Consider the following 27,951-nt stretch of genomic DNA (forward strand, 5'->3'; position numbering starts at 1 on the left):
TCTCTATCCATATCCATGTCTTGAACCATAATCTCTCTCTCAATAAATTGAACATTTCCTTCTCACTTTGTTCTATCCCTAAATATGTTGTCTACCCTTCAACCGTGTGAGATGGAGTATAACCTCCGCTAACTGCGCTTTGACCCTACTCCCCTAATCCCACCGTAGGCATTAGTGCACACTAACCGGTACAGTCCACGCGTGTGCAGGTAAGCGTATCGCTGTCACAACAATTTTTGTAGCTATTATTCACTGTAGCTATTTTTCCCCGTAGGCATTAGTAGACCAAACCCTACTGACATGTTTCACTGGGGGTTCCACGTCATGGAGGTTGTGAGTCAGTCTTTTCTGAAAAGTAGAGAGTTGGTAAGCATGGTTACATGTCGCAAGCAATATGCAAACAGTATCACAACGTGTAACACCAGAAATGGGCTTCACTATTGTACCCATGTAAGCATCTGAACCCGGGCTCTACGCTCTAACCGCTAGGTCACCCCACATAAGTGTAAACAAAAAAGCGACAAATAGTTTCCATAACCACAATGACGGCTTTGTGACACGCAGGCGGGTAGAAATCAGAAGCATATGGTGATGATGCCTCATAGAGATAAACAATATCGTGCCGAAATACATAAAGCGCTATAATGAATTTCTTTCGTTTTAGAAACAGGACCGTGGGTGGAAGACATCAATAAACATTCAATTACAATGTAATCACAACCCGTCCATTAACCTCTCAATCCTTGACAGGAATCGAAGGTGATTGTCAGGATGCACAAGTCTGAAGACGCAGATATCTATCTCCAACGCTTAACCCAGGCTTGGTAGGGAATTGACTACTACTGGACAAGGTTCTTTCTGTACAAAACCCTACCACCTGAACATATGACAAACAGTTCTGTAAGGAGAGTCAATTTCTTTCGCTGTTGTTACCCAGCCATTAATTTCTTTGCAAATTGTACGTATTAACTGAACAACTGATTAAACTTATACACTATTTGACACTAATCAAAATAAAGTTATTGGCACTTGCATACTTTCTCATTTCTGAACGCTTTTTACGAAGATAGAGAAATTTGGATCATTTCGCACCTTATTTAAACGTTAAAGCATGAAAACAGTTGGCGAAGATCCAGGACCAACACATAACCGTGCTACCGTATCAAATGCAATGCCATGAAATAGCCATTTTTGTTCATTTTTTGCATAATCACACATGGGTGAATACCTGGCCTCAGTATATATAGTTTATATAGTATATATTATTATTATATATATAGTTTATATGTATAGTATTTATAGTGACATATATTGTATGGTGACCCACATACAGCTCATGAACAGCTTCATTTACAGTTATTTTGCTGACGGAAGTCACTACTTTCTGAATCTACCGTTCACGCAAGCTGTCTGGTCTGTCGCCAGGAGTAGCGTCAATCTCGAGGGAGGAGCACACTTGGGGGAACACAGATATCGGTCATACGATGTAGGGTAGGGAGAACGTCACTAGGACACGGTACGTAAGGGTGAAATTGTCTCAGAGGCACGTAATACCACAGGCAATCTGTTGCGCTCGCTTCCCGAGCACACATGCCACCTTTAACGGCGGCAACAATGCAGCCTATCTGAGCATATGAACAGAGGGAGAATCGATGTCGAGGAGTGGCTGCGACAAAGAGCATTGCAGGACATACCTATAGTGTTGGACGGTGGCGGAGCAGTGTGCAGTTGATGCATGAACCTGGAAGCGACCACACTGGTGTTTGGTGGCAGCGTTTGGAATGTCCCGTTCCACAGACACGTGACAGAGCTGAGAGGATCGTTCGATATTCCCCTGCTGAGATACACGCACCGGAAGCAACGCGTTAGTCAGTGCGATAGTGTTTAGTTTTTGAGATTTTGGAGATAGTTGCTTCTTTTTGCACAGAAGTCAGACATGTGTCTGAGAGTGTGTGCCTAGGCTGCTGAAGGTAAGGCAGCTGTGGGATTAACGTGGGAGACGTTATGTGACAAGGCTGTGTATTAGGTTTGGAATTGCTTGTAAGTTGCCGTCTGATGTGTTGTGTTAATGAGGACCGTCACATTCTATACTGTGTGTCACTGTGACAAGAACAGATAGCATGAACCATGGCCAAGCTGTGTAGGTTTGTTAAGCTTAACGACCGGCTGAATGCTCAGGTCTTCACGTTCGTCTTGCCTGGAAGGATTGTCCGGGAATTTACGCCAGACTGTTACGCTAAAGACTTTGTGTATGGATTTCAAAAATGGAGTGTTAGTTTTGTTCGAAGTGACCGTCACATCGGGGTGTTTCTGAAGCTGCTGACGACCTCTCAAGGCATGAAATGTCGCCTTGATTTCACAGTGACGATACTCAATAGGGACCATTTCACCAAGAATGAACACTTCATTGAAAAGAGCTGCGAGTATACTACCGAGAATAATGTGTTCGGCAGGAAAACTTTCATTGAGATTGACGAACTTTTACAAAGAAACTTTATTCAAGAGACCGGGGATGTCATGTTTGAACTGGAAATGCGAAATGCAGTTTGTCAGTTTGAATGCTTCATGAAAATTCCGAAGGACACCCATGCGTCTAGACAAGGATATAGCGACAGATTAGAGTCAACCTATTACTCATTTGGTCTGTTTGACTGGAGTGTGTCCTTATTTCCTGACAGTAGTTCTATCGAAGCCGACGGCAGTATTGCGGTCCAACTGCAAAGACATACGAGTTTTGACCACCTGTGCAGTCTTAAGTACAGGGTCATTTTGGGAGAAGAAGGGACGTTCGATTCACGGGAACTGGTTCAAATCCTGGATACGTCTGGTATGGGCGAACCGTTCACTGTTGGTACCTCCATGTTCAGACTAGCCCAGGGAAGGTCCACGTTGCGTGTTAAGGTGGAGATGATTTCAGTGGTGTCCGTGAGTGAGGTCAACGTCCATGCCTTAAACAGAAATCGAAGTCGTGCCCACCTCTACGACCGAGACAAACAGGCCTGGATGCTGGAAGCAGACACCAGCGGAAAGTATCTCACTTTTAAACTGTATTACACGGATATTTCCCACGTGCCTCGAAAGTTTAGCCGCTACGTGGCCTGGAATGTGAGGATCTTGACAAAATCACAGTCCAAACCTCTTACCGCTTTGGACGGTCCGTTTGGCAAGTATTTCGTACAGCAGGACCTGGATGAGGGCTTTCAAATGCGAACAGACATCCCTGTAGATGAGGTGAGTAACCCTTGATTAATCACATCCATTACTTGGCAAAACGACTAATGGAGACCTCGGACGTAACAGTGTGATCGTGCAGTTCTATAACATACAGCAATCCTGATCTATCTCCTGATAAGCACTACCGAGAAGATCTAGCTTGAAGCTTGTCTTCAGGAACAAAGGCTTGTCTTAAGAGGCGACGCATGAGATCGGGGGATGAGACTCGCAAGCATAGTTGGTACATCGTATCGATGCTCATGTTGTCAATCACTGTATTGCCTGGAAAGAACTTGACACAGACACAATCGTCATGCAACTAGAATAATATTAGCAAGACGTTAAACAACAAAACAGGCAAGAAAAAAAAACTACATAAAAATGGTGATATTGCAGATGTATATTAACATATCTTTTTAGTTGAGATGAACACATTTTTAGGGACCAGAAATCCAACAATATGGACACAGTGAAACAAAATGAGGTTTACGTGTGGGTTCTCCTTTGAGACTAAAACAGCTGTCTTCACATTCACACTACATTGTTCACATAGGACTATAAATATATTTCAACTAACAAATATATTTCAGTTATAAACGCATTCATATACAGGTAGCAGCAAGAACATATAATCTTTGGGAGTCGAACCTCGGCCTTCTGTTCTCTAGGCAGACGCTCTGTCTACTACACCAAGAGAATCTTTTGATGAAAGAATCGCATATGAACTCATCTAAACTCGGAATGTGTGCCTGACTGAATGTCCTTCATTCACGAACACCCTGCTGTGTAGCACAATAGAACGACCTTGGTTGTACCTGCATTGCTCCCCAAGTAATTGAGTTGATAATGCATACACGGAACAGAGGCTATGGATTTGCAATAACATTACATCACATCATGCAGCGAACCCGGCTGTGACGGTCTATTTCCTTCGTTTCCTTATCAGCGAAATGTGGATAGTCTATACAATGTGTGTGTGGACTGAAGGACGACTTGATTGATTTCACACAATCCCAGGCAACTATCCCCCGTTGGCGGAGAATGGTTTTCTGTAGTGACTGATTGGAGAATGTTTCTTGTGATCAATTAGCGCATATAGTGTCCAGAGCAGTCACACCCCACAATCCACCCCACCCCACACCCCATCACAGATTACATCGGTCTACAGATGAGATGGAATTCCATGAAATGCATGAAGTTTATGAATGAAGTATATGAATTGTTGTTACACAAAACGAATCGAAATTGATGGCATTCTTAGTCATTTCACGAAATGCCTGATTTCAGAATCTGACTGTAACATGTACAGAGCAGTGTGTCCTCGATAGCCATTTCATGATTATAACATTTTTGCTACTTGCAATAGTTGTTCATGGTTGTAAATGTGCTACAGTGTTTGTGACGATAGACCCTGGTATTGTATATTTTGCAAAATGTGTTCAAACTGACATTATGAGCTATGCACTTAAAGAATCCTTAGTTATTCATGAATGACTGCAAAAGTGATATTGACACACGCAGAGACATTTGTTAAGCGTGAATTCAAGACTGCAAGGTTGCAGAACGCGTGTCAACAAGTATACACTTCAGCCTAATGCTATTGTGTGAATAGTCTCTGTGGAGCTTAATGGTCACAGCACGGGATTGATGGACTGTTCGTTGTGGAGCAGGGAGGTCATCTGGCAGAGAGGTCATTTAGCAAGGCAATCGGTACTGAGGTGTGATACAGTATCCAAACTGATAGTCCCATGCCATTAATAAAATCTAAGTAGGGGGAGCCTGGTGGTTAAAGTGTTTGCTCGTCTCACCTACACCGTGGTTCTGTTCCTATCATGCAGGAATTGTGACGGCCGAGATGTCAGTCCTCAAGTGACTCGGTGTTCAAGATCCTGTGTTGAATGATTGATAAGGAGATCTGACAGGAATACTGTTCGTTGACACATTAACCAATGTGATATGGTGTATTGTTTAATCAACATAACGACAGAATTGCAATGAATATTTTTGAAATCTAAATTATCATTTTGACGAAGTTGGTTTCCTGTTCGTTATTACTGTTTACGGACTGTAATCATTCGGTCTCATCTTCTACATACACTACGTGTAAATTTGGAGCATGGAACTTCAGGGCTAAGATGACAGTTCGTGCTGTGTGATGCAAAATGCTGAATAAGCATAATCTACTGTCCGCAAGAAGTCATATTCCGTCTGAATAACATTTAGAATGTTAATCAGACGGAAATAGTTGGCGTGCATGTGTATCATAACGGCAATATGTGAATATACAGAATGTATTATCAAGACGGATCTGTATGACATACAAACATAGTGCTGAATGTGGAATACGATATCATTAAAGCTCTTTGTTAAGTACATGCCTTATACTGAACGTGCAAAATGTGTTATTGTTGTCAACACTGTATGACGTAAACGTAATATGCCTAACATGGACATGTAGTGTCGATAAATCTGTATGTTTCTCTATCTGTGTGACAAACATACAAATGCTGAATCTGTAGACTATAATGACGGCAGATACTGGTGTATCAGTTAAATGCCAACAATAGTTAATTCATTCAATTTACATTAATGTGACCTTCATGCACGACCTCCAACACCTTGATACAAATACATTGGGAGCAGTGGATGCAGGGCGGAATGGCTTGTCACTCCCAAGACCTGGGTTAGATTCCTCACATGGGTGTCCCCCGCGGAGATAAAGCTGGAACATTGCTAAAAACCGGATTAAGCCAAAGTCAATCACTCACTCACAAAATACTCAAATTGACTTGAACACAAACAGCTATTTGTTGTCGTACTAAATCAAAATGTGTGTCTAAACGGATAGTTTATCCATGTGGATTCCGTTTCCCGCGTCATGTGTTATATGGACGTGCCTCTGTCCATCTATATTATATACAACAATACAATGTATTGCTCACACGCACTCGCCGCCCATGGGAACCCTCCCTCCAATGGAACTCTTCCTCCCATGTGTGCTCTGCAATCGATACAAGCACTTTGTTATATTTGATGCAAGGAAATACAAAAATGTCTGCATTCGGTCTTCTATACCATTTCAAGAATTAATGGAACGGGTAATAAATATCTTCAATGCCGTTGAGTAATAATTAGTTGTCAAGTATTGCAAGAATTGGCATCAATACATAATGTATGGGTAATTGTAATGGTGCTGTTGGTCGTCAGAAGTAGAACGTTACCAAAGATGATTTGACAGATGGGATAATCAGACTCGTGAAGTGTGTAGGATAAGTGGTTTAAGTTGCAGACTCAAACACATTTTGTTATCAGGGACGGACTGTGGAAACCATTGTACTGAATGTTACATGTGACTGGAACTCGGGATGACTTCGACCAGAGCCGAAGCCATGGGAAGGACAAGTCAACCATCCAGATTCACGTGGGTGACAGGCGCTCATCCAGTTTTCCGTGCCGAGTAGTAATATATCATCTTCCTTAAATCCGGATAATGTGTTTGTGGAAACCTAGAATTCTATTGGATTTGCTCCCGTCAGTGTCGATAACCATACAGGTGCTTATCAATTTGTAAATCTAAACAGGAGGTGTATGGTCCTGAGAATAGAGCTCAGGGCCCTGATTTTCAAAGCTCTTTTAGCGCTAAGATAGTCGCAAGTTAATGACAATGTATGGCACTTGCGACCGTCTTAGTTTTAAGAGAGCTTCGATAAACCAGGCCCAGGTCCCCAGTTGGGTGGGCGCAGAGTTCTTGGATGGGTGACCGTGCATGGCACCTTCACTCAAGAGGATTTCCAGGGATAAACCCCTTGGCCTAGATTTTTCGAAGCTCTCTTAGCACTAATCGAACCCGGTTCTTCGGCGTGATGAGCGAACACTTTAACCGTTAGTTAGGCTAACCCGCCACCCTGGCCATTTTCTGAAAGTAGTCTTGACTCGAATTGTTTTTTTTTCCTGTATTTAATCCGTGAGAAACATCGGTTTAACATTTGGAAAAGAGAGCTTCTCATGCCTGAACATATACGTATAATATGTGAAGTCTTACGACAGAAACATTCTTGGGTTGATTTCTAGTAAATATTTGATTGTCTCTAATGGAGATGAACACTCATATCCTGTCTTAACACGGTGATCTGCATAACAGAATAAGTAGGAATCTGTATCAGGTGTGTTGGATACGAGTATGACGACAGCTTCTGCATCACAGAATCAGTAGTCAGTATCCTGTCTTCCTTCAAATATTGACACGGCGTTTGTATAAAACATTGTCTATAATGGGCCATTGTAGACATATCAAAATTGGATGCCGTCTCTGGACACTTTGTCGTGTAACTTTCATGTACAAACACTGCCATCCTTGTGTAAATCATTCGCGATATATCGTGAATATTTGAAGACGTGCTGCGGACGAATACTGGGTTGGTGTGGAGGTTGCTTGGCAACCAGACGTTCTGTGTGCTCATGCTTCTTGTTAGGCACCGCCATAGTGGCAAATTTGATTGCATGATTCCACACAGTGGAACCGATGAAGAAACGAAAACACTACAGTCTCAACTGAACAAAAATGAAGCCATTTACCACTATTTAACACGATATGGTTTCTGTCAGTGTATCTCCTAATGTAACGCCGCTGAACAAATGCATTACAAACTGAAAACAGCTCACAGTTCGCATGGTGTATCTTTGTAATAACCGATTTTGAATGACATCAACGCATCATGTATGAGAAACATGGCTGGCGGTTGTATAACACTGTAACACTTAGCTATCTGACGTTATACGAAACACATTCGGATATTGATGTATTTCAAGGTTATGAATTAGGAACAAATAATCTAACTCGTTACCAGGAAAGGCGAGCAAAGCATACAGACACTTGTTTGGCGGTTTTGACTAAATATTGTTCGTTGTGGATGAATGGATGAAAGATTGAGTGGACATTGTTTGTTGTGATGGTGAGTGGGAATAGCTTGTTTTGGGGGCAGTGGATATTTTGTTTGTTATGCTGGTGAATGCATTGAATTCTCAAGACAGGTAAGTAAATACTTGAATACACATCACATATAGAAACTTGCTGAATAGAGTAAGAATGATATGGGGGTAACTCTGCCCTATCAGCAACTGAAAGTGATGTGGAGTACTAACGCTGTAGAGACGGACTCGACAGATGGCACTGCACAATTTCCATGATGTACATTACGTAAGGATAATCCAGGCCAAGGCGATGCATATTTTTAGCTTTGTGCAAATATAGAAAATCTGTTTCAGCTGCTTTGTAACGATGGATTCATTTTGATGGACCTTAACATCAGAGCATCCACTTTGTGAAAACATTTTTTCATCTTTACACACAACTTGTTCTGTCCGAAATCAGGGGCGTAGCCGTCTTTCCGGGTTCAGCTCCCTAAATCAGTACCTCTTAGTATCCTAACTCTCTGTGATATTGCAACGAACGGAAGATGATTGACTGGAATGCTAGCAGGGTCTTCAAGACAGGATAGTTTTCTCCCCTTCTCTTTTCCGCTGACTTTATTGTGTTCATTGATTGGATGTGTGTGTACACATTGTACGTTAATGGTGTGGTGTGAACTGACTTAGGAAGATGCCAGCATGGAAGCGGTCTGACACGCTCGGATAGTGTCTGCATTATGTATAGACTATATTCAGTAGTGGGAGCCTGCATGGTGTCTGGGAGTGGAAGAAGGCGTAGTGTGCGTGTCACAACATCCGGTGAAGTGCAGTTGTCAAACGTGATGGATACTGATACATTTACAAACACTGTTGCCGTGCGCCTGCACATTACTACACTGTACCGTGACACCGTGCATCAATATTTATGTCCCCCACCATGTTACAACAGCCACTACAACCTCTATAATAACCAGTACATCTGCACTATAATTATCACGCCAGTGGTACTATCACGACCGCATCCGTTAAGTGTTGTTTAGAACGTCCGCCTGGGGGGTCGCAGGTTCGATCCCCGGCCGCGTCAAAAGACGTTAAAATATGGTACTTGTTGGTCCCTGGCTGAGGTTCAGCATTATTGGTACACGGACGCGCTGGCTGTCTATGCACCTGCTACCTCTTCGGCCATTGCTGCTCAACAATTACTACTACACCTTCTGCTACTGCTGCTGCTATCACTGTTACTACCACCATCGCCACCACCACCATCGCCACCACCACCACCACCACCACCACCACCACTACTACTACTACTACTACTACTACTACTACTACTACTACTACTACTACTACTACTACTACTACTGTGTATTTTATTCATTGAGCTACCATCACTGTGTTTGCTTAACTCTACAATTGCTTTCAAACTATGTTATGCTCAATTGCTATTAAAACACGTGTCTGCCACAATGTAGATTATCACATTTACATCAATGCAGATTATCACATTTACTACAATGTAAATGATCACATTTACAACAATGTAAATGATCACATTCAATAGCACTATTTACATTATAGACATAACGTTGATCGTCTTCTGGAGGCGCACATCTCATTGTAACCAGGGAAGAAGACGATCTAGAGACACAGAACAATGCCCCAAGGGAACGCTCATTTGCAACTACCTACCATGCTTTTCTCGGTGCTCCTCTATCGATCTGGTCTAGGAATCAGATACAAGACTAGTCGCCCGAACTGCCTTACAGGCTATCATTAAACCATTAGCAAAGATAGCTTGGAGGGCGTGAAGCTTGATTTGCTTGAAATTGAACAGATCGGTGTCACGCGTCGCCTGAAAACACAACTGAGGACGACACTTGCGAGGAATAGGAACTGCAAAATCAGAAAACTTCAGCTGTAATAGTATTATCTCATTACACATGCTATGAGATCCCTATGCTTCAAGATATATGGGGCGCTATGACAACACGTTGTAAAGTGATATTAATACGTTATGAAAGGTGATATGCATACATTATGTAAAGCGATATTAATACGGTATTTTGTTACTGAACAGGACGCAGTAGAATCAGTACTGCTGACTGAAGGTTTCCGAAAAGGTTAGAAAAATACACCCAAATTACATAAAAATACATCTCCTCATTTCTCCAAGATAAAACCAACTTTAACATGTAATGGATCACATTTCCTAAGAGGATAATGCGAGATATCTTCATATATCGACTTAAGGTGTACCCTTTAAGCTTTACGTACACAAATGAACACAGAAAGAATTACACGCAGAATTGTACTGGAAGATTTGCATGGTGTTTTGCCAAAGTAATTGTTAAGTTACTGATGGGAGGTAATTTATTACGTGAAAACCGTTCTTGCCTTAACATATTGTAACTACAAAACAACGATCAGAACCAAGTTAATGCATTTATCCGCAGAGTAAACGAGATGAATTATTGAACGTGAACGATTTGTACAACTGCCCTGGAAGGAATGCACTAGCTGCTCCTGAAATAGAGTGTAAAAAGATCTTAGCTGTTAGTACATACATTTATGTGGAAGACACAGATACATGCATGCAAAGATACACGAGGGACACTTGAAGGATTCTCAGCTGTAAAGGATATATTGTTCACTGTTAATATTGAGGGTAGGGTCCCCCACTGCCCAGGACGGTTTATCTACATCACGGCCTGTCGGGTCGGGTTAAAATATAGGCATGTATAATTTTATGGAGATATTCATTATATTTCAGGATAATAAATCATTATTAATTCACTCGTTAAAAAATGATGAATTCCAGTTGGATGATAAACTACGGTGCTTGTAAATTATTTGCGAGCAGGTATGCTTTGGACAAGGCTGGCAAGTTTCATGTCTAACCAGCCTTGTGTTCTGGCTGCAACATTCATACTCTGCTGTAAACCCAAAACACAATGAGGCATCACAGGTCTGCATCACCAACCTGACCAGGTGTTTTCATTTGATGAAATGGCCAAAACAGGCTATTGTCCTTCATCATGTTCGAGAACGACAATATATGATGAAGACAACTGCCGTCAATAAAGAGCATGTTGGATAATAAAGTGGAAAGATTCATGGTATGATCATATGATCCAGGGTTAGGATCTGCCGTAGATATGCTGATTTATATCATTATTATTTTCTTCCCCACCATCAGACTACGTATCAGTCAAAGCTGTTAGAACTTCTAAAGTTCCCACCTCTTTAAAAGAAAGAATAATCTATGGTTGTGCCTTCAAATGGGATTTAATTTTTTTAAGAATCCTAATGGTGGAGTTTCGCCCAACTGGTTATTTCCATGATGTGACAAATGTATTAATCTGAGCAGGGAACGGCCAGTAAAGACAGCAATGGTGTATGATTACATGCTAGTTTGTAACCAGCATTAGTGATAGGCTAGATATTTTTCAGTCCTTTGACGGCTGGATATTATAGCAACAACATGTATTTACAGTATATCCAAAACGTTTGAAGTCATGATATGGCTTAAATACTACACACACACACACACACACACACACACACACACATACACACGTTGTATGTATAGCCACCAAAGGTTTATACACACACACACACACGTTGTATGTATAGCCACCAAAGGTTTACACACACACACGTTGTATGTATAGCCACCAAAGGTTTACACACACACACACACGTTGTATGTATAACCAAATCTACTCCTACTGAAATAAGACAGAATCAAAACTCCATTTTCCTAATGATATCCTGGCCACGGAAATGAGTTTGGTGTTACGTCAAGTATTATTAACGAGCTGCAGAAATCGGGATCTGATACTTTCTTACGAAGACTTCAATTGACGTGTTGCCTGAAATATTACTTCAGCCTTTTTCAACCACAGACATGATCAGCATTCTCCTCTGGTTCAACAGGCACGTCACACTGCAACTCAAATCATTGTTAACACTTTTCGTGACATTTTCGGGAGTCACAGATTTTAGTAATTGAGAGGGGCGCCGAAGTTCGTTACTTCTATTCTGCCAATGCAGATGGTCTTATCAATAAGCAAAGTGGCTGTACCAAATGGGAATTCTCGAATTGTAATATCAATATAGAACTAGGAGGGATTTTAGACTATGTTGGTGTTAAACCGTCGCCATTCTCCCTCGGGATTCTGTCTCATCACATATAGCTAATGGTGTTTTTATTTTTAGATGAAATCAAAATAGATTTTTATTTAACAGGAAAGGCGTCGCTTTGTGTTTCATTGAGATGAATGCATGCAATATTTAGAATGAGAAATTTTAGTTTTACGCCACTTATAGCAAGATTCCTGCAATATCACCACGGGGGACAACAAAATGGACTTTACACATTGTATCCATGTGGAACATCGAAACCGGGTCTTCGGGTGAAGAGCGAACCCTTTTTCTATTGGTCTGTCCCACCCCACAAGAATATGAAAGGGAATGACGTGCTGTTCAATTCAGGGTTGAAGATGATCATTTGTTATCCATGTTATCTAGTATGCTTGTCCTTCTTAATGGCTCAAAAGGCACAGTTATCTCACTTTTCGTTTACTTGAAATGTAAACTAAAACCAACCAAGTGTTTATATCAATTATTGCATTCTTTGTACAGATATACTGATATTCTCATATTCTTCTGTTCTTGCTGGACAGGCAGTTTGTAACAACCTTGTCAGTAGGGCAAAGTGCCTTAAGAGAAGAGAAGGGAGCCAAAGAGGCCGTGCGAATAATGCCATGGACAAATATTATCATCATCATCATTTGGTATGTTTGATAACGTGTTATCGTGCTCAGGTTTAACATGACATGGTTTCCCATGGTGCCTATACTATAAATGCTATTTCAGCGATAGACAACAGTCGCTCATAGCCACGAAGACGACAAATGAGACACAGGGTTTATCAAGTTTAAATAATATGTATGGTCCACCACGGAGGGACGGTTCAGTTTGGAGGACATATTTCCTTGTGCCCGCCATACTAAGTTTTTTTTATGACCCTTTATACATGCTGCATGTCATTTGCATGTTTTGATATAACTGACATCAAGCTATCAAAACAAACATACATTTGGAACATGTTGTATCAGGTTTGAAAATACACAGAAATCTATTTCAGCTGTCATTAGAAACGTGAAGTAAAATACACGATGATGTTCAGATGTCTCTTTATCATACGTCATCGTCATTTGGAACAAATGCCAAATGCCATGAAATGTTGGAATAAGATTCCTCAAATATTTCCAAATGTTGCGATAATGATTATCATGAATGAAATCAAGATCCCACATGTCTTATGCCCAATATGTTTGTAACAGATTAGTCTTGATTTATCAGTTTTCCTAATTAGCCTATGTTAAAAATGCCCTTTGTTCTTCCAAGGAGGAGTATTTGATAGCATATTAGCCAGGATGTTCCATAAGAGGAACTCATCAGCAGTGTTGACGTGTCTCTGAGGTAGTGGTCTGCAGCAACACATGTCAATTTGTATCAGTGTAAATACGGTTATTAGTCTTAATGAAACTGGTTCACTAAATCAATCAAACTGATCAGGTACAATGATTATACTTACAATGAAACGTTTGATGGAAAGATTATTCATGCTGACAGAAATGGCAAGGCATTAGCTGGCGTCTGTTTAATACAGAAGGCAAACGAGAAAAGTGCATTTCCGAATATAGCTACTCTTTTCAACCAGAGCATACCAGGTTTATACACGTCATGAAATATGAACTTTTCGTTTGTTCGAGCGTATTCAAGAATGGGAGCTTATTGTGTAGCTTGTTTTCTGGCCCGTTGTTTCAGTTTCAACACGTCATACATTCTGTTACAAATGATAATTTTATGTTCAGATTGTCAAAATGGAAATCCACCTAGCACTAAATGTAAGTAATTTGCACGTTCATGTCGCTCTAACAATGGAAAGTGGAGGACAATACACGTGCATTGATGCTTTTCACTCTTGTTCAGTGTTCGTGTAAGTGTTTGAAATCGCAGATTAAAAATAAGACATGTTTTGACACCAACAGGGTTTTGGGCCTCTTGGGATCGGGTCAAACTAAGTGGGTGGATACTGTCGTCCATTTATGGGGAGCTTTATAGAATATGGCACAAAATCAACGCTCATAGATGTTATCTGTCGGTGACGTTTAGCGTTTGAATCCTGGAGAATGGCAGAATTTCTGCAGGGAAAAACTATGATATGCAAAGAAAATTTATAAAAACATTTCATACTTTAGTATTGCTGGTATATCAACAGGAAATCACTTCTTATGAACAACGCTCATTGATGTTATCTGTCGGTGACGTTTAACGTTTGAATCCTTGAGAATGGCAGAATTTTTGCAGGGAAAAACTACGATATGCAAAGAAAATTTATAAAAACATTTCATACTTTAGTATTGCTGGTATATCAACAGGAAATCACTTCTTATGAACAACGCTCATTGATGTTATCTGTCGGTGACGTTTAACGTTTGAATCCTTGAGAATGGCAGAATTTTTGCAGGGAAAAACTATGATATGCAAAGATAATTTATAAAAACATGTTCATATTTCAGTATTGCTGGTATATCAACAGGGAATTACTTGTCACCTTGTCTTCCAAACATGTTTTATTAGAGGAGTTGTTGTTGCCATGTTTAACTGCGGTTAAACCATGTTATAAGCAGGGCTCTTTGTGGCCATGCTGTGAGAGTAGCTCCTTACAGTCCTACAGGCTACATGAGTATCGGGTTTTTATCCTGAGTAGCGGCTCTTTTACTCCCTCAGTACCTCCACCTTGGTTTTATTAAACATTAGGCCAAATCTCATTATCTTGATCTTGAATAAACATCAACATTAATATTGTCATATATACTATAACACTGGTGAGTGAGACAGAAGCCAAATTGCAAAGTTTCGGGATGAAATATGTGGTCGAGACGACGGGTATTAATATAATAAAGAATTATTACTCGTGAAAATTGGATCGCGATACTCGTCGATCAAGATTAATATCCATCATAGCATTAGACGGAGTATATATAGCGTTGGTGTTTAAGGAGGATCAGCTTACCAATATACCTAAGTCTTGCAAAGTGATTTTGTAGACCGTGAGTGTTATTTATTTTCTCTACGTTTTTTTCGTTTGAGTGGGAATGTTGCCAGAGTAAATATGTGCAGAATATGAAGAGTTTTCTGTCAGTGAATATCATCATTGGTGATGATCACCTGCGATCTAATCATAGAATTTTCACTGATACTTTTCCACCCAAGTTAATCTCTAACGACAGGTAATCGGGTAATCGACACCCATTGTTCCTTGATGTTAGCGCTCCATATTCAGTTCCGACTTTCTCTTTTAAAGCGGCAACAATCATATTTGACGGAATATTCGATAAAGGATAAAATTAAACTCTCTGATGCAAAGAATAGAACTGTTCATGTGAAAAACTGAAAGAGAATTCTGCCTTTAGAGACAATGAAGTTAGACTTTGATGATAGATTGCATTTAGGCTGAAAACACCTTGGACATTGGTTTACAATCTGAGCTTCAACATATGTACATGATGACGGTCATTGAGGAAAACAAATGATTGATATCAGTTGATATCACCTTCTGACTGCAGCGCATTACTCACTCTCTTCTATTATGTACATGCCAAGTGCATTAGAATTTACAGTCCCATTTACATGGATATTTTTACGACACTAACATGAGGCGAGGCAAACACTACCGAAAACCGATAATCACATGTTCATTCTCTTTGTAATATTGACGTTTCAGTAAGTAGTCATTTATATTTTCAGAAAGAAAAACGTTTAAGCCAATTCCTACATCGTCTTAATGGAAACAGATGCTTCATCATATGCAAAATGAACGGGTCTCTACCTTTTGTTGGGCTGTTGACTTCTAGTATCTACAGCTCATCGCCTGAAATTGTCATTGAACTGGTTCTCTTTTGTCACCGATATCAACTGAAACTCGACAGTTCTTGTAAAATGTCTTGGATAAGAACGTTTGAAATTGGGTGGAAGATTTAAGACTCGGATGATTTGGAACTGGCATTATAAGATTACGGTGTAGCATTATTTTATATACATAAAGAATGGAACACTTTGAGTAAATGAACAGAATAAACAATAATGGCGTGTCTACCAAGTCGGGGTAATGAGAGAAGACATTTTAAAGTGTCGTCCTCGTCGAAGAAGTTTTGTTTGCTCGTGTTCTCGTTGCCACATCAGACCACGTTGCAAGTCCCTGTTCCAAAATGTAGCAGACAACGTAGATAGACCCTCTTGTCACATCTACCATATTACGTTGCCAGACCCCCCACCCCAACCTCCTCCCTTACATCTAACACACCACATTGCCAGTCCTTCTGCTAATATCGGACGCTGCCAGACCCCCCACCCCAATCTTGCAGACCACATGGCCAGTCCTTCTTCTCACATAGGACGATGCTAGACTTTCTTTTCACATCTAGCCTACACGTTCTTAGACCTCATTCCAAAATCTAGCAACCCACGTGACATGTGTTTTCGATTATTTTATGCATATCAATATCCAATAAGTTCATTTGAATATTACTGTATAAACAGACCAGTCGTTCAGGACGTTTCAATATATTGCTGCCTAAGGCTATCTCCGACAGTTAAGATAAGCAACCACTACCATACTGTCCAGGACTGAAGTCACGTGCCTACATATGACGTATATGCTATGAAACGTGAGTTGCTGAAAGTAACTTTCAGATTTACTGACCGCCTCTGAAGTATGTTTGACATGTGCCTTTGATTCTGATATTTGAGAAAAATGGAAAAGAGGCTCGTCGACTGAATGCAGTGCTGAACAACAATGGATGTTATATTGAGATCGATCGATCAGGGAGTTTATTGCCCGTTCCAAGTGTTGTTTATGTCTGCCTGAAAGTCATCAATAACTAAGCAGCTTTATTGCACTTCTCAAGGACAGACGTAGTCATACTTTCAACATTTCAACTTAACGACATGTTTGGGCTGATTGCACAGCACCCAAGTATTACTAAGATCATTATTTAAATCGTCTTTGCCGTAAGTAATGGTATCATATAACATCTTATAATCAAAATGAAACGGACGCTAATCGAAAAAAATGAACACAAGTGCCAACATTAGCATTGCATGCCAATTCAACGAGTCATGGTATAGTGATCAACCATGACACTTGTCTTCGTGAACATACTTTTTCTTTGAGAGCCTCGTTACGGTCGTTATGTACAGCGTCGTATAATAGCTAAGATGGGTGAAATTATCACTAAAACGACCACACGTTATCAGAAATAAACGGGCCACTGAAACATGATAATGCCCGCAAAATGCTTGACGACTGGCCATTACCAAGCCCATTGTTATGTGACGTCATAAGTAGCTCAGCTGTTGTTGTTCAATCACTTACGGCTCTATTAAACTTGGGTTCATTATTGTGGATATTTCTGACCCACATGTATCTGTGCCGTTATGCACTTTCTTACCTGTGCCAACCATAACAATTTACCATAAATTACAACAATTACGAATGAAAATAGTAAAATGCTTCAAAACCGATGTCGTTGTTCTTATCCTTATTTAAATAAACGTTTAACCCATTTGCACTTAATGAAAGACCTCGGACTTCTGCAAATGATAATACGCTGGAAAACAGCGTTACCGCAACGAAGGCTCACATCTGATGCTTTTTCAGTATTGTTACTGAAGAAACCAATCAAACCCCTAGTTAAATATTTTAGAAATTGCGTTGCCTGTCACAAACATCGTGTATACTATACCAAACATCACAGATTTCCCTATAGTCCTATAAGAGGAACATCATGAAAATAATTATTGTATTGAGTTTCACGTGCATGTGTATGCACCGTCAGGTTAAAAGACAGTGGTGTAGATCGCTGTATACCACACATCAACATGCCAAGATTGTCAGCAGGGAGAGGGAAACGAGCCATTGAACCGTCAGTACGTACAAGGACCCGTGAAGATCCCGGTGTAGAGTAGGCCTTCAGTATCCCATGCTTGCCATAAAAGGAGACTGTGCTTGTCGTAAGAGGCGACTAACGGGATCGGGTGGTCAGGCTCGCTGACTTGGTTGACACATGTCATGGGTTCCTAATTGTGCAGATCGATGCTCATGCTGTTGATCGCTGGACTGACTGGTCCACACACGATTATTTACAGATCGCCGCCATATTGCTGGAGTATTGCTGGGTGCGGCGTAAAACTCACTCACTCACTCAACTGTACAAGGCAGACCATGATTAGAGTGATGAGACACATCAACCAGACTGACCATGCTTCTGGCGGTCACCTGAAGGCCGAGAGTGACCACCCACAGGATGTCCATTGTATGTGCATTCACCATCTGCATAATTTCACACCGCCTCAGCAGGAACACAGTGTTTTGACGACTTCGTGCTGTGGACATCCGAATCTGCTTCCAATTAAGCCTACGCCGTTAACCTGCCACCATCGACTGAATCGCTTACGTTGGGGCAGGAATATCACTCTAGCAACGCCGCAAATTTGTACTATATCAGTGGTGTTTTGGCAACAAGAACAACATGTTTGAATGTTTTTTACTTGCATTTTATAATCAAAGCACATTTCAAGCTATTTATGTTGATGTTTTTCAGAAAATTATCTTAAAACACCAAATATATGCCATCTTTTAAACTTCAGTGTATATTCGTTAATAAGGACATCACTTTACGTTATTTCTACATTTCTGATATGTGATATTTATTATTTAGTCGCTAACTCTAGGCACGCAAAAGCGCTGCATGGATACTGAGACGTGCTGATATAGAACGAATCTGCCACATATGAGGGTTGGCGTCACTTCTTCGTGCAACGGTGCACAATTAAATCTTTCCAACTTTAATCATGCTGTTTCAATCACTTTGTGCCTCTGGCAGTTACAAAAATACATAAAGGATTTTTATCAGTCAAGGACTGACGCTGAGTGTGGAAATGACATGAAAGTAATTTTGAAACGTAAAACACGACTGATCTGACAAATACCGCTGTGTGCCAGGCTGAGTTCATTAATATATCTCACGGGGATCTATTTACGGCCTTTACTAAGAAATTCCAGATTTGTAGGATGTACAAAAAAAGGTAAACATAATTATATATTTTATGAATTTTCAATGCTTATATTTGTTTTCTGGGCAGGATTGAGGCAATTTTGCTGATGTCAGCACTCTTTGAGGTGCATCTTCACAACCTACGGATCGTTTCTATTTTCTGTCTATGCCAACGTTGACGTTATCTTCTTTTCTTTCCCATCTAATTTAAAGAGTTTCAGTTTCAGCTAGAACATCAAAGTCTGAGCTTTTAGGTCAAAACGACAGATCGATGTGAGACAGACTGGGCAGTAATAACTGGCATTTAACTTTGTTATCCTACCTTGTCAACGGTACAAGAGATTATACCGAAACGTAGCATCATAAAATAATAAATAAGTTGTCATCAATAAAGTATCGGGTGTTCTTTGTTCTACCTGAAGATTTGTGGAGATCCATGTTGGATATAATGGCTCACAGGGGCAAATATAGTGTAGGGACGGGTGTTGCTGGGTTGAGGATTTGTAGATAGGAGGTTGCGTTTGGTTTATCGTATGATGAGGAAGGTAGATGGAAGTTACATGCTTCAGTCAGTAGGGAAATTTAACAAGTCTTAAAGTTTTCACTATCTACAGATCGTTTATATTTTCTGTGTATGTCAACTAACCCACCCGGCGTTAGTTTCAGATACCTGTTTATCCAACAGGAATACACAGTATCGAAGTTAAACTGTTTAAAGTTGGCGAATAGAACACAGAGCTCTCTTCTGGAACTGGGCTTATTTAACGACGTGAATATATAATATCTTCAAATATCACCCTCATTAGCCTCAATCCCACGGAGATTCAAAGGCTTCGACACAGGGTTTTCGTATAAGGGACTAGTGGAGCCGGTAGGACGGACAAGCTGTAGTGGAGGTAGTAGGACGGACAAGCTGTAGTGGAGCTAGTTGGACGGACAAGCTGTAGTGGAGCTGGTAGGACAAACTGTAGTGGAGCTAGTTGGACGGACAAGCTGTAGTGGAGCTGGTAGGACAAACTGTAGTGGAGCTGGTAGGACGGACAAGCTGTAGTGGAGTTGGTAGGACGGACAAACTAGTGGAGCTAATAGGACGGACAAGCTGTAGTGGAGGTAGTAGGACGGACAAGCTGTAGTGGAGGTAGTAGGACAAACTGTAGTGGAGCTAGTAGGACGGACAAGCTGTAGTGGAGCTAGTAGGACGGACAAACTAGTGGAGCTAATAGGACGGACAAGCGGTAGTGGAGCTAATAGGACGGACAAGCTGTAGTGGAGCTAATAGGACGGACAAGCTGTAGTGGAGCTAGTAGGACGGACAAGCTGTAGTGGAGCTAGTAGAACGGACAAGCTGTAGTGGAGCTAGTAGGACGGACAAACTGACATGGTTCATGGCGGCCATCGTGTCTGAGTTACACTTCTTCATCTTCTTGGGTTATGCAGCCAGATTCAATAAATCTCAAATTAACATTTCAGTTCCTTTCATGAGGATCGTTACACTCTCTCGTTACTGGTTGCTTTGATGCCCGACGGAGAACAACGCCGACAGACTTTGCAGAATTTACCGATAATTTGCTTTGCGGGGGACTATTTTGAGACTTAAGATACTGCTACAGGGACGTGCTAAATGTCTTCAGACACGTTTCAGGTTTGTGTCTGATGTCCAAAAACATTATCCTTTATATATTTTGCACTTATGGATGGGGAATCAGGGTCTCCAAGAACACATGCTTCTGGAATGGGGTGGCTTAATGGAGTGTCAGACTTGGATAGGTAGTTGAGAACATATAATCGTATCTCAGTTTACTTTGAACGACGCTTATGATATCAATCGCTTGATTGCCTGGTCGAGATTAGTTATACAAATAATTAATCGTTAAACAACAAATAGCAATTTTACCAAACTCACTAACTTAAATCTCTGTCTCATTTTTAAAAAATCCATTTTTAGTGAGTGGGTTTGAATTTACGTGGGTGTGAACAATATCCCAGCAATATCACCTCGGGTGACTCCAGAAATTGGCTTCACACGTTTTACCCAAATAGGTAATCGAACGGTCGTAATTAGCTACAGTTTCAACCACCAGGCTACCCCCCCCCCCAACACCACCCCTGATCCACTTAGAGACAAGGGGCTCCTTTCACAAAGCAACACTTACTGAAGTTAACCATAACTCCCATTCTTCAACACTGCACTAAGGTTACCTTAGACCCGAAAGGAGCCCAAGGAGTGTTACTTTGCTTTGCTTTCATCAGTCAGCCGTCTTGTCGTTCTCTCACGTCTGTGTTTAAGTGCTTCAGCAGAAATCATTATACACGGAAATTGACCAGGACGAGATTACGATTACCCAGGACTGACTTTTGTATGTTTTTGTCATTTACTATCGCTTCTAAAGCCCACGTGGTCTATGCTGACATCCACTGGGCGTCAGGGATCGCTTGCCACTTCTAATGGACGCGAGATAATCCCGAGGAGAAAGATGCCAAACTGACAAGTGTTACTGAATTCTGCAGCTTGGTGTTTGACAGCGTCTTCTCCATACTCTGGTCTCAGGCACATCACATCCGCCCTGTAAAGACCTGACCGCCCTGTAAAGACCTGACGCGGCGGGACATGTACATAATGGTCTCTCAGAACCATTAGTGTAGATTAGTTGAGGAAACGAAGAGTCTCTTTCCTCGGAGTCAATTTCTTAATACTCTCACCCCGTGCTTGGGTAATGCCGTCAAACAGTTCGGTGTTCACCTCTATCAGATCGAGCAGACGAACCATCACTTCTGAAAATCACCTTCTGGACGTTTAGCAGCAGAGATGAGGATCATGATAATTACTATTTCGCTACTGAACACACCTTCCGCTTAACTGTTTAATTCTCTTTTGTCAAACCTTCCTTCTGTGCATTTTGGGCCCAATAGGTTGTTTTGTTGTTTAACGCCCTACTCAGCATATTACAGGTAGATGATGGCGTTCTGTAAATGGAGTCTAGACCATACCGTCTACTGGACAATAGACTGAGGATTGAGCAACATGTCATAACATGTGCCAACCAAATGTGACCAACCAATCCCGTTAATCGCCTTTTTCGACAAACATGGGTTGCTAAAGACCAATTCTAACCTGGATCTTCACGGGGCCCAATAAGTCCATTTAAGGAGACATGTTTCTGGCAGGATGAACTCCAACACAGAACTTCTTGTGCTTCATGAGCCAAAATGAACTTCCGCATAGTGAAGGCATATGATTGTAGCCACCTCCTCAAGTTACTATGAAAAAAGATTTTTTTGAACGAAGTCGTTTTCGTCTGGAGACTAGATCGTTGGACGCAATCAAAAGCGACAAGGGTGAGTCCACACAGGTGTTTTAGTTATGCGATCCATCGTTTTAATAAGGTATGTCAATCAATGAAAGATTTTCTCAATAAGCGTTACTGGACGAACGTCTGTATAACTTTCGGTTAACAAAAGCTGAAGAAACATTGATAACAATAGAAACTAATTTCAGAGGGCACGACCCATTCTCTTGGAACATGATGTGAAACGTTGCGGAAATAAATAGCTTGACCTTTAACATTGATGATCCCGTTAGTTCCAGTTGTAGAGCAGGAATAGTGACTTTAGTTGTCACAATAAATTACCTATCGACCAAAAGCGTCTGTTCGCCATAGGCTAATACACTGGCAATTCTTGCAGGCAATTTCACCACAGGTTTCTCTGGTGACCTGCTGATTGTTGGATCAAATATGATATTGAACAGAATACGGCCATAACCCCTTTGTGTCATCATGATTGCCCAAACTGCCAATAAGCTAAGATGGAAACTGATAGATTTTTATTAACTTCAGCCAGGAACAATATAATACTCTTAGTATTACCGCCAAACATTGACGGCGGTCGTTGTTATAACACTAAACGCTTCATATAAACCCATAGACCACTGTGGTCGTTTAGAATAAAAGCGACCAAAACCTTTCCATGTTGATAAGAAATCCCTGTCTTGAAGCGAGTCGATAGCAGTTTTCCACTACCACATGAGAATGATATCTTTCCATCATTGCCGTCTAATGCTCATGCTCGGTATTTATGAAAAGGTGAGCGTATCAAAACCCACCCGCGATACCGGTTACACAAACGTGTAAAGGTAAGTCAGTAGTCCACCAAAAGGCACACACGAAATGCATAAGACTGTTTATTGCAGACGGGCTATATTTGTAATATTCTTCAAAGGTTCCCAATAAGTTTGTTTGAAGGTTGTAATTAGGCCTGCAACCTGTGATCAAAGAACTTGTGAACAAGGGCTGTATGGCACGCACTTAACTATTCATTGAAAGAGCACGTCCGCTTATACTTCAAACATTGTGAACTGCAAACACCAAAGACCGCATCTGCTGGTTCTTACAGCGCTGTGGAGACATGAGACACCGTCACAGCAGTGGCCAAATCTCTCCAGTGCATAACAGTGAAGTGTCCTGTGGAAATGAAACCATTTTCCATACATTCCTATATGTAATGCTATCTAATGCTGATATCATTTGACACAGGACCAGTACAATTTGAATATCGTCCTCAAGCAAATAATCGAATCATTGATGACGCTGAGTCAATCATTTCAGCTAATGAAATAGTATTTCCATAGGGTAGAGATAGCAATATCGTCGGTATCCTTTGCCAACTCTCAGGAGGCAATTAATCGCCGTTTGCCTGTCTTCTATTGATCGCGTGAACTTGCTACCGGTGTTGGTTGATCGTGTTGACACAGAATAAATATTACTAGTAAACTATGTCGGAGGTCAATATTGAATGGGGATGTGGGTCAAGGTAAGTGTTTACATTGTGTACTGTTATGCAGGTTCCCTGTTGCTCCATTGTCACACAAGGCTGTATCTGATCATGGTGATGGTAGTTCTGTAGTCACTAGGACTACTGATTGCTCGTTGCTCCAATGTCACACATGGCTGTATCTGATCATGGTGATGGTAGTTCTGTCGTCATTGGGACTACTGATTGCTCGTTGCTCCAATGTCACACATGGCTGTATCTGATCATGGTGATGGTAGTTCCGTCGTCATTGGGACTACTGATTCCCCGTTGCTCCAATGTCACACATGGCTGTATCTGATCATGATGGTGGTAGTTTATGTTGTCACTAGGACTACTTATTGCTCGTTGCTCCAATGTCACACATGGCTGTATCTGATCATGGTATTGATAGTTTATGTTGTCACTAGGACTACTTATTGCTCGTTGCTCCAATGTCACACATGGCTGTATCTGATCATGGTGATGGTAGTTCTGTCGTCATTGGGACTACTGATTCCCCGTTGCTCCAATGTCACCCATGGCTGTATCTGATCATGGTGATGGTAGTTCTGTCGTCACTAGGACTACTTATTGCTCGTTGCTCCAATGTCACACATGGCTGTATCTGATCATGATGGTGGTAGTTTATGTTGTCACTAGGACTACTTATTGCTCGTTGCTCCAATGTCACACATGGCCGTATCTGATCATGGTGATGGTAGTTCTGTCGTCATTGGGACCACTTATTGCTCGTTGCTCCAATGTCACACATGGCCGTATCTGATCATGGTGATGGTAGTTCTGTCGTCATTGGGACTACTTATTGCTCGTTGCTCCAATGTCACACATGGCCGTATCTGATCATGGTGATGGTAGTTCTGTCGTCACTAGGACTCCTGATTCCCCGTTGCTCCAATGTCACACATGGCCGTATCTGATCATGGTGATGGTAGTTCTGTCGTCATTGGGACTACTTATTCCCCGTTGCTCCAATATCACACATGGCCGTATCTGATCATGATGGTGGTAGTTTATGTTGTCACTAGGACTACTTATTGCTCGTTGCTCCAATGTCACACATGGCCGTATCTGATCATGGTGATCACAGCAACAACCATCGTTTCTGTCAACTTGTAAGTAGATACCATCCACAGCCTCTCACCAGATTCTTGTGTTTCATGTTCACCATGCAGTAGTCCAGAAATATTCGGCTGGGACTGTGAGTGAATGAGTTCAGCAATATTCCAAATATATGGCGACGATAGGTAAATAATCGAGGCCAGACGAGACAATCCAGTGATAATCAGCATGAGCATCGAGCAACGCAAACCAACTCAGAGAGTCTGACCACCCTATCCCATTAGTCGTCTTTTACGACAAGCGTTGGTTACAAAAGAAGCCGGATCTTCACGGGTCTTCAGAGACTGTGTTGAGTGTCCGAGATAATATTGCTTCTAGTTATCGTGTATACTTAACACTGATGAGTTTCCGAGTAGCACTTTTAATACAGACCTAGAGTGACATAAGAGGCACATGACCAAGGAGGCCAATGTCGGTGAGTATTCGGCTTGGTGGAAACCATGACCAGACCTGGCCGAGTAAAATCTCCTTGTAACATCACAACATATTTGTTTCTTGATGCCTAAATCTTATTTGAACATTTTTTCCCGAAGTTTCCGAAAACCAGGCCTGTGTATCAATGGCATACCAGTTGAACATTTTAGTCTCCAGAGCATTTCATACACACATTTGGTAACTAAACTAGCGTCCAAAGGAAACGCCACCAACTAATTTTCTGGTCGAAAACAAAACGATACTGAGGTGCCTTATCCAGAATTCGATAACCAATACAGAATCGTCTGGAAGCTTTTACCATTTTCTGGGCAGCACATATTGTTCAATGCCGGTTGTAGCCACCTCTAGCAAGGTTGCAGGGCCGAACCCGGGGTTGAACTGAATAGATGAGACTTCTTACGTCTTTATTAGGGGTCCGACGCCATTCCGTCAGCAGAGCAGCCCCCAAAGGGTTCCACGACAGTGACTGATTTTGGCGTTTCCAAATTCGACGTCCCAGTTATGTAAACACTTTCAAGAGCTGTCCCAAAGGTGTTCAAATGGGGACAGCTCTTGAAGCGCTAGAACTTGCTTTCGTCACAAAATTTCAGTCTTCACCAGCTTCGTTGCTGCCAGTGTGGCACAGTCTTGGTTCATCTCAATCTGGCACGTCAGTGTTTGCAGGTCAATGTCATGCCCTTAAAAAGTCGGATCGGCACAGAGACCATGAATGCGAAGTCGCTCTATGTCTGCTGACTGGATGTCCAACGTTGTTGACACTTGATGACGCCATAGTGACGCATCGGTTCCCCAAACGCAACACCCTTAAATACCGGTCTTCATGTTGGATAGAGATCTTCAGCCTATCACTCTTTGGCCTGCATGCATAAGTCAAAACACCGATTACACAAGTCTCGGTTCCTGTGAAGTGGGTTCCGTCCAGTAGCGCAACATAGCGTGGTAACCAGTCCAGACATTACAGCCTAATTCATTTAGCTGGATGCATAAATATTATAATCAATATGATCTGACACGTCTAATCATGTGTATCTTGCAACGCCTCGCTCCTTCTAATCCTTGCAAACACGCCGTACAGCGAGCTCTGACAAACAGAAACCTGGAAATCACGTATATCTCTGTCGCTTTGAAACATTGGGGGTCTGGTACGGAATTGATATATCAATCTCATTGTGCGTTACAGACATTTACTACACTAAATAAGCGCGAAAAAAACCCAGGTGTAACCAATGAGCCAGATGCATTGTGAATCATTTCTCAGTTAAGGAGCGCGGCCTAAACCTCAACATAAAACATAGAAATACCGTGTAATTAATGTTTAGAATTAAAATGCATTTGAAACAACATTGTCTTATGAAACAAGGAATTGGAATTCAGTGTAGCCAGAGTTGTTTGTGGTGTTTATTTTCATTTTCACTCAAGAAAATTCCGATCGGCCGAAAACACTGTCTGCATAGATTAATGAGACTCATGTTTCTGTATGTAATGCCAGTCTGTCGTAGACGTGTGACAAATCTTCCTATTGTGGGTTTGCAGGGTCCCATGACCCTAACCACATGCTCTTGTGTCTGTTCAGTCTGTAACAAACCGATTGCTTTCTCCCTCTGCACTGGTGTTAACCGAGGCATGTCCCTATTTGTCAGTCGATAAAAATGATGTAAGAGAATAAACCTGGTTAGCTTTTATACCCGAATTTGATTCCGGTAACCTTGTGCACAGTTTCCTTTTTATTCGAGTAAATTCTTTTTTTTTCACAAAATACGAATTGCAAGTGCAAATGTTTACTGGGAATATATTATGATGTGGTCGAGATATGTATTTTTAGCTTTAAAAAAACCCAAGTGACAATTATTTGGACAATTTTACAGTGGTTTGTATTTTAGTGGCATTTTGGGGCCGCTGGTTTAGGTGCATTTTCTGAAGCTACTGTGCCAACAAACGTCATGAAGTAATGATTTTAATTACTTTTATGCGCGTAACATGTTATATCTATGATGACATGTTATATCTATGATGATATGTTATATCTATGATGACATGTTATATCTATGATGACATGTTATATCTATGATGACATGTTATATCTATGATTACATGTTCTTAGTAAAGAGCAGCTTGTAGTTTTGTGATGCTGACTCCCATCTAGGAGTCTAACGCTCAGTCACCTACTCGCGCAATCAGCTCAGTTTTCGTGGGTTCCACTAAAACTGAAGGTCGGACAAATGTAGACCATGGAGTTGGTGTAACCACTCTGATGAGAGTAAACTGAAACGATTCCAACGGCCGACAGCTGTGAACACACAATGCCATTCAGAAAGTAGTTCATTGCGTCATATGG

General features: G+C 41.3%; 1 protein-coding gene across 1 annotated transcript in view; it reads left to right on the top strand.

The window, feature by feature from the left end:
* The first annotated feature begins 1,930 nt into the window (after positions 1–1,930).
* The window catches only part of LOC137258967 (uncharacterized), a 35,059-nt gene continuing 9,038 nt past the window's right edge, over positions 1,931–27,951 (top strand). The window contains exon 1 of the mRNA XM_067796662.1: positions 1,931–3,231. Within this exon, the coding sequence (XP_067652763.1) occupies positions 2,128–3,231 (1,104 nt within the window). The 5' untranslated portion in view covers positions 1,931–2,127. The remainder of the gene's footprint in view (positions 3,232–27,951) is intronic.

Source organism: Haliotis asinina, chromosome 12 (assembly GCF_037392515.1).
Source record: "Haliotis asinina isolate JCU_RB_2024 chromosome 12, JCU_Hal_asi_v2, whole genome shotgun sequence".
Classification (NCBI taxonomy): domain Eukaryota; kingdom Metazoa; phylum Mollusca; class Gastropoda; order Lepetellida; family Haliotidae; genus Haliotis; species Haliotis asinina.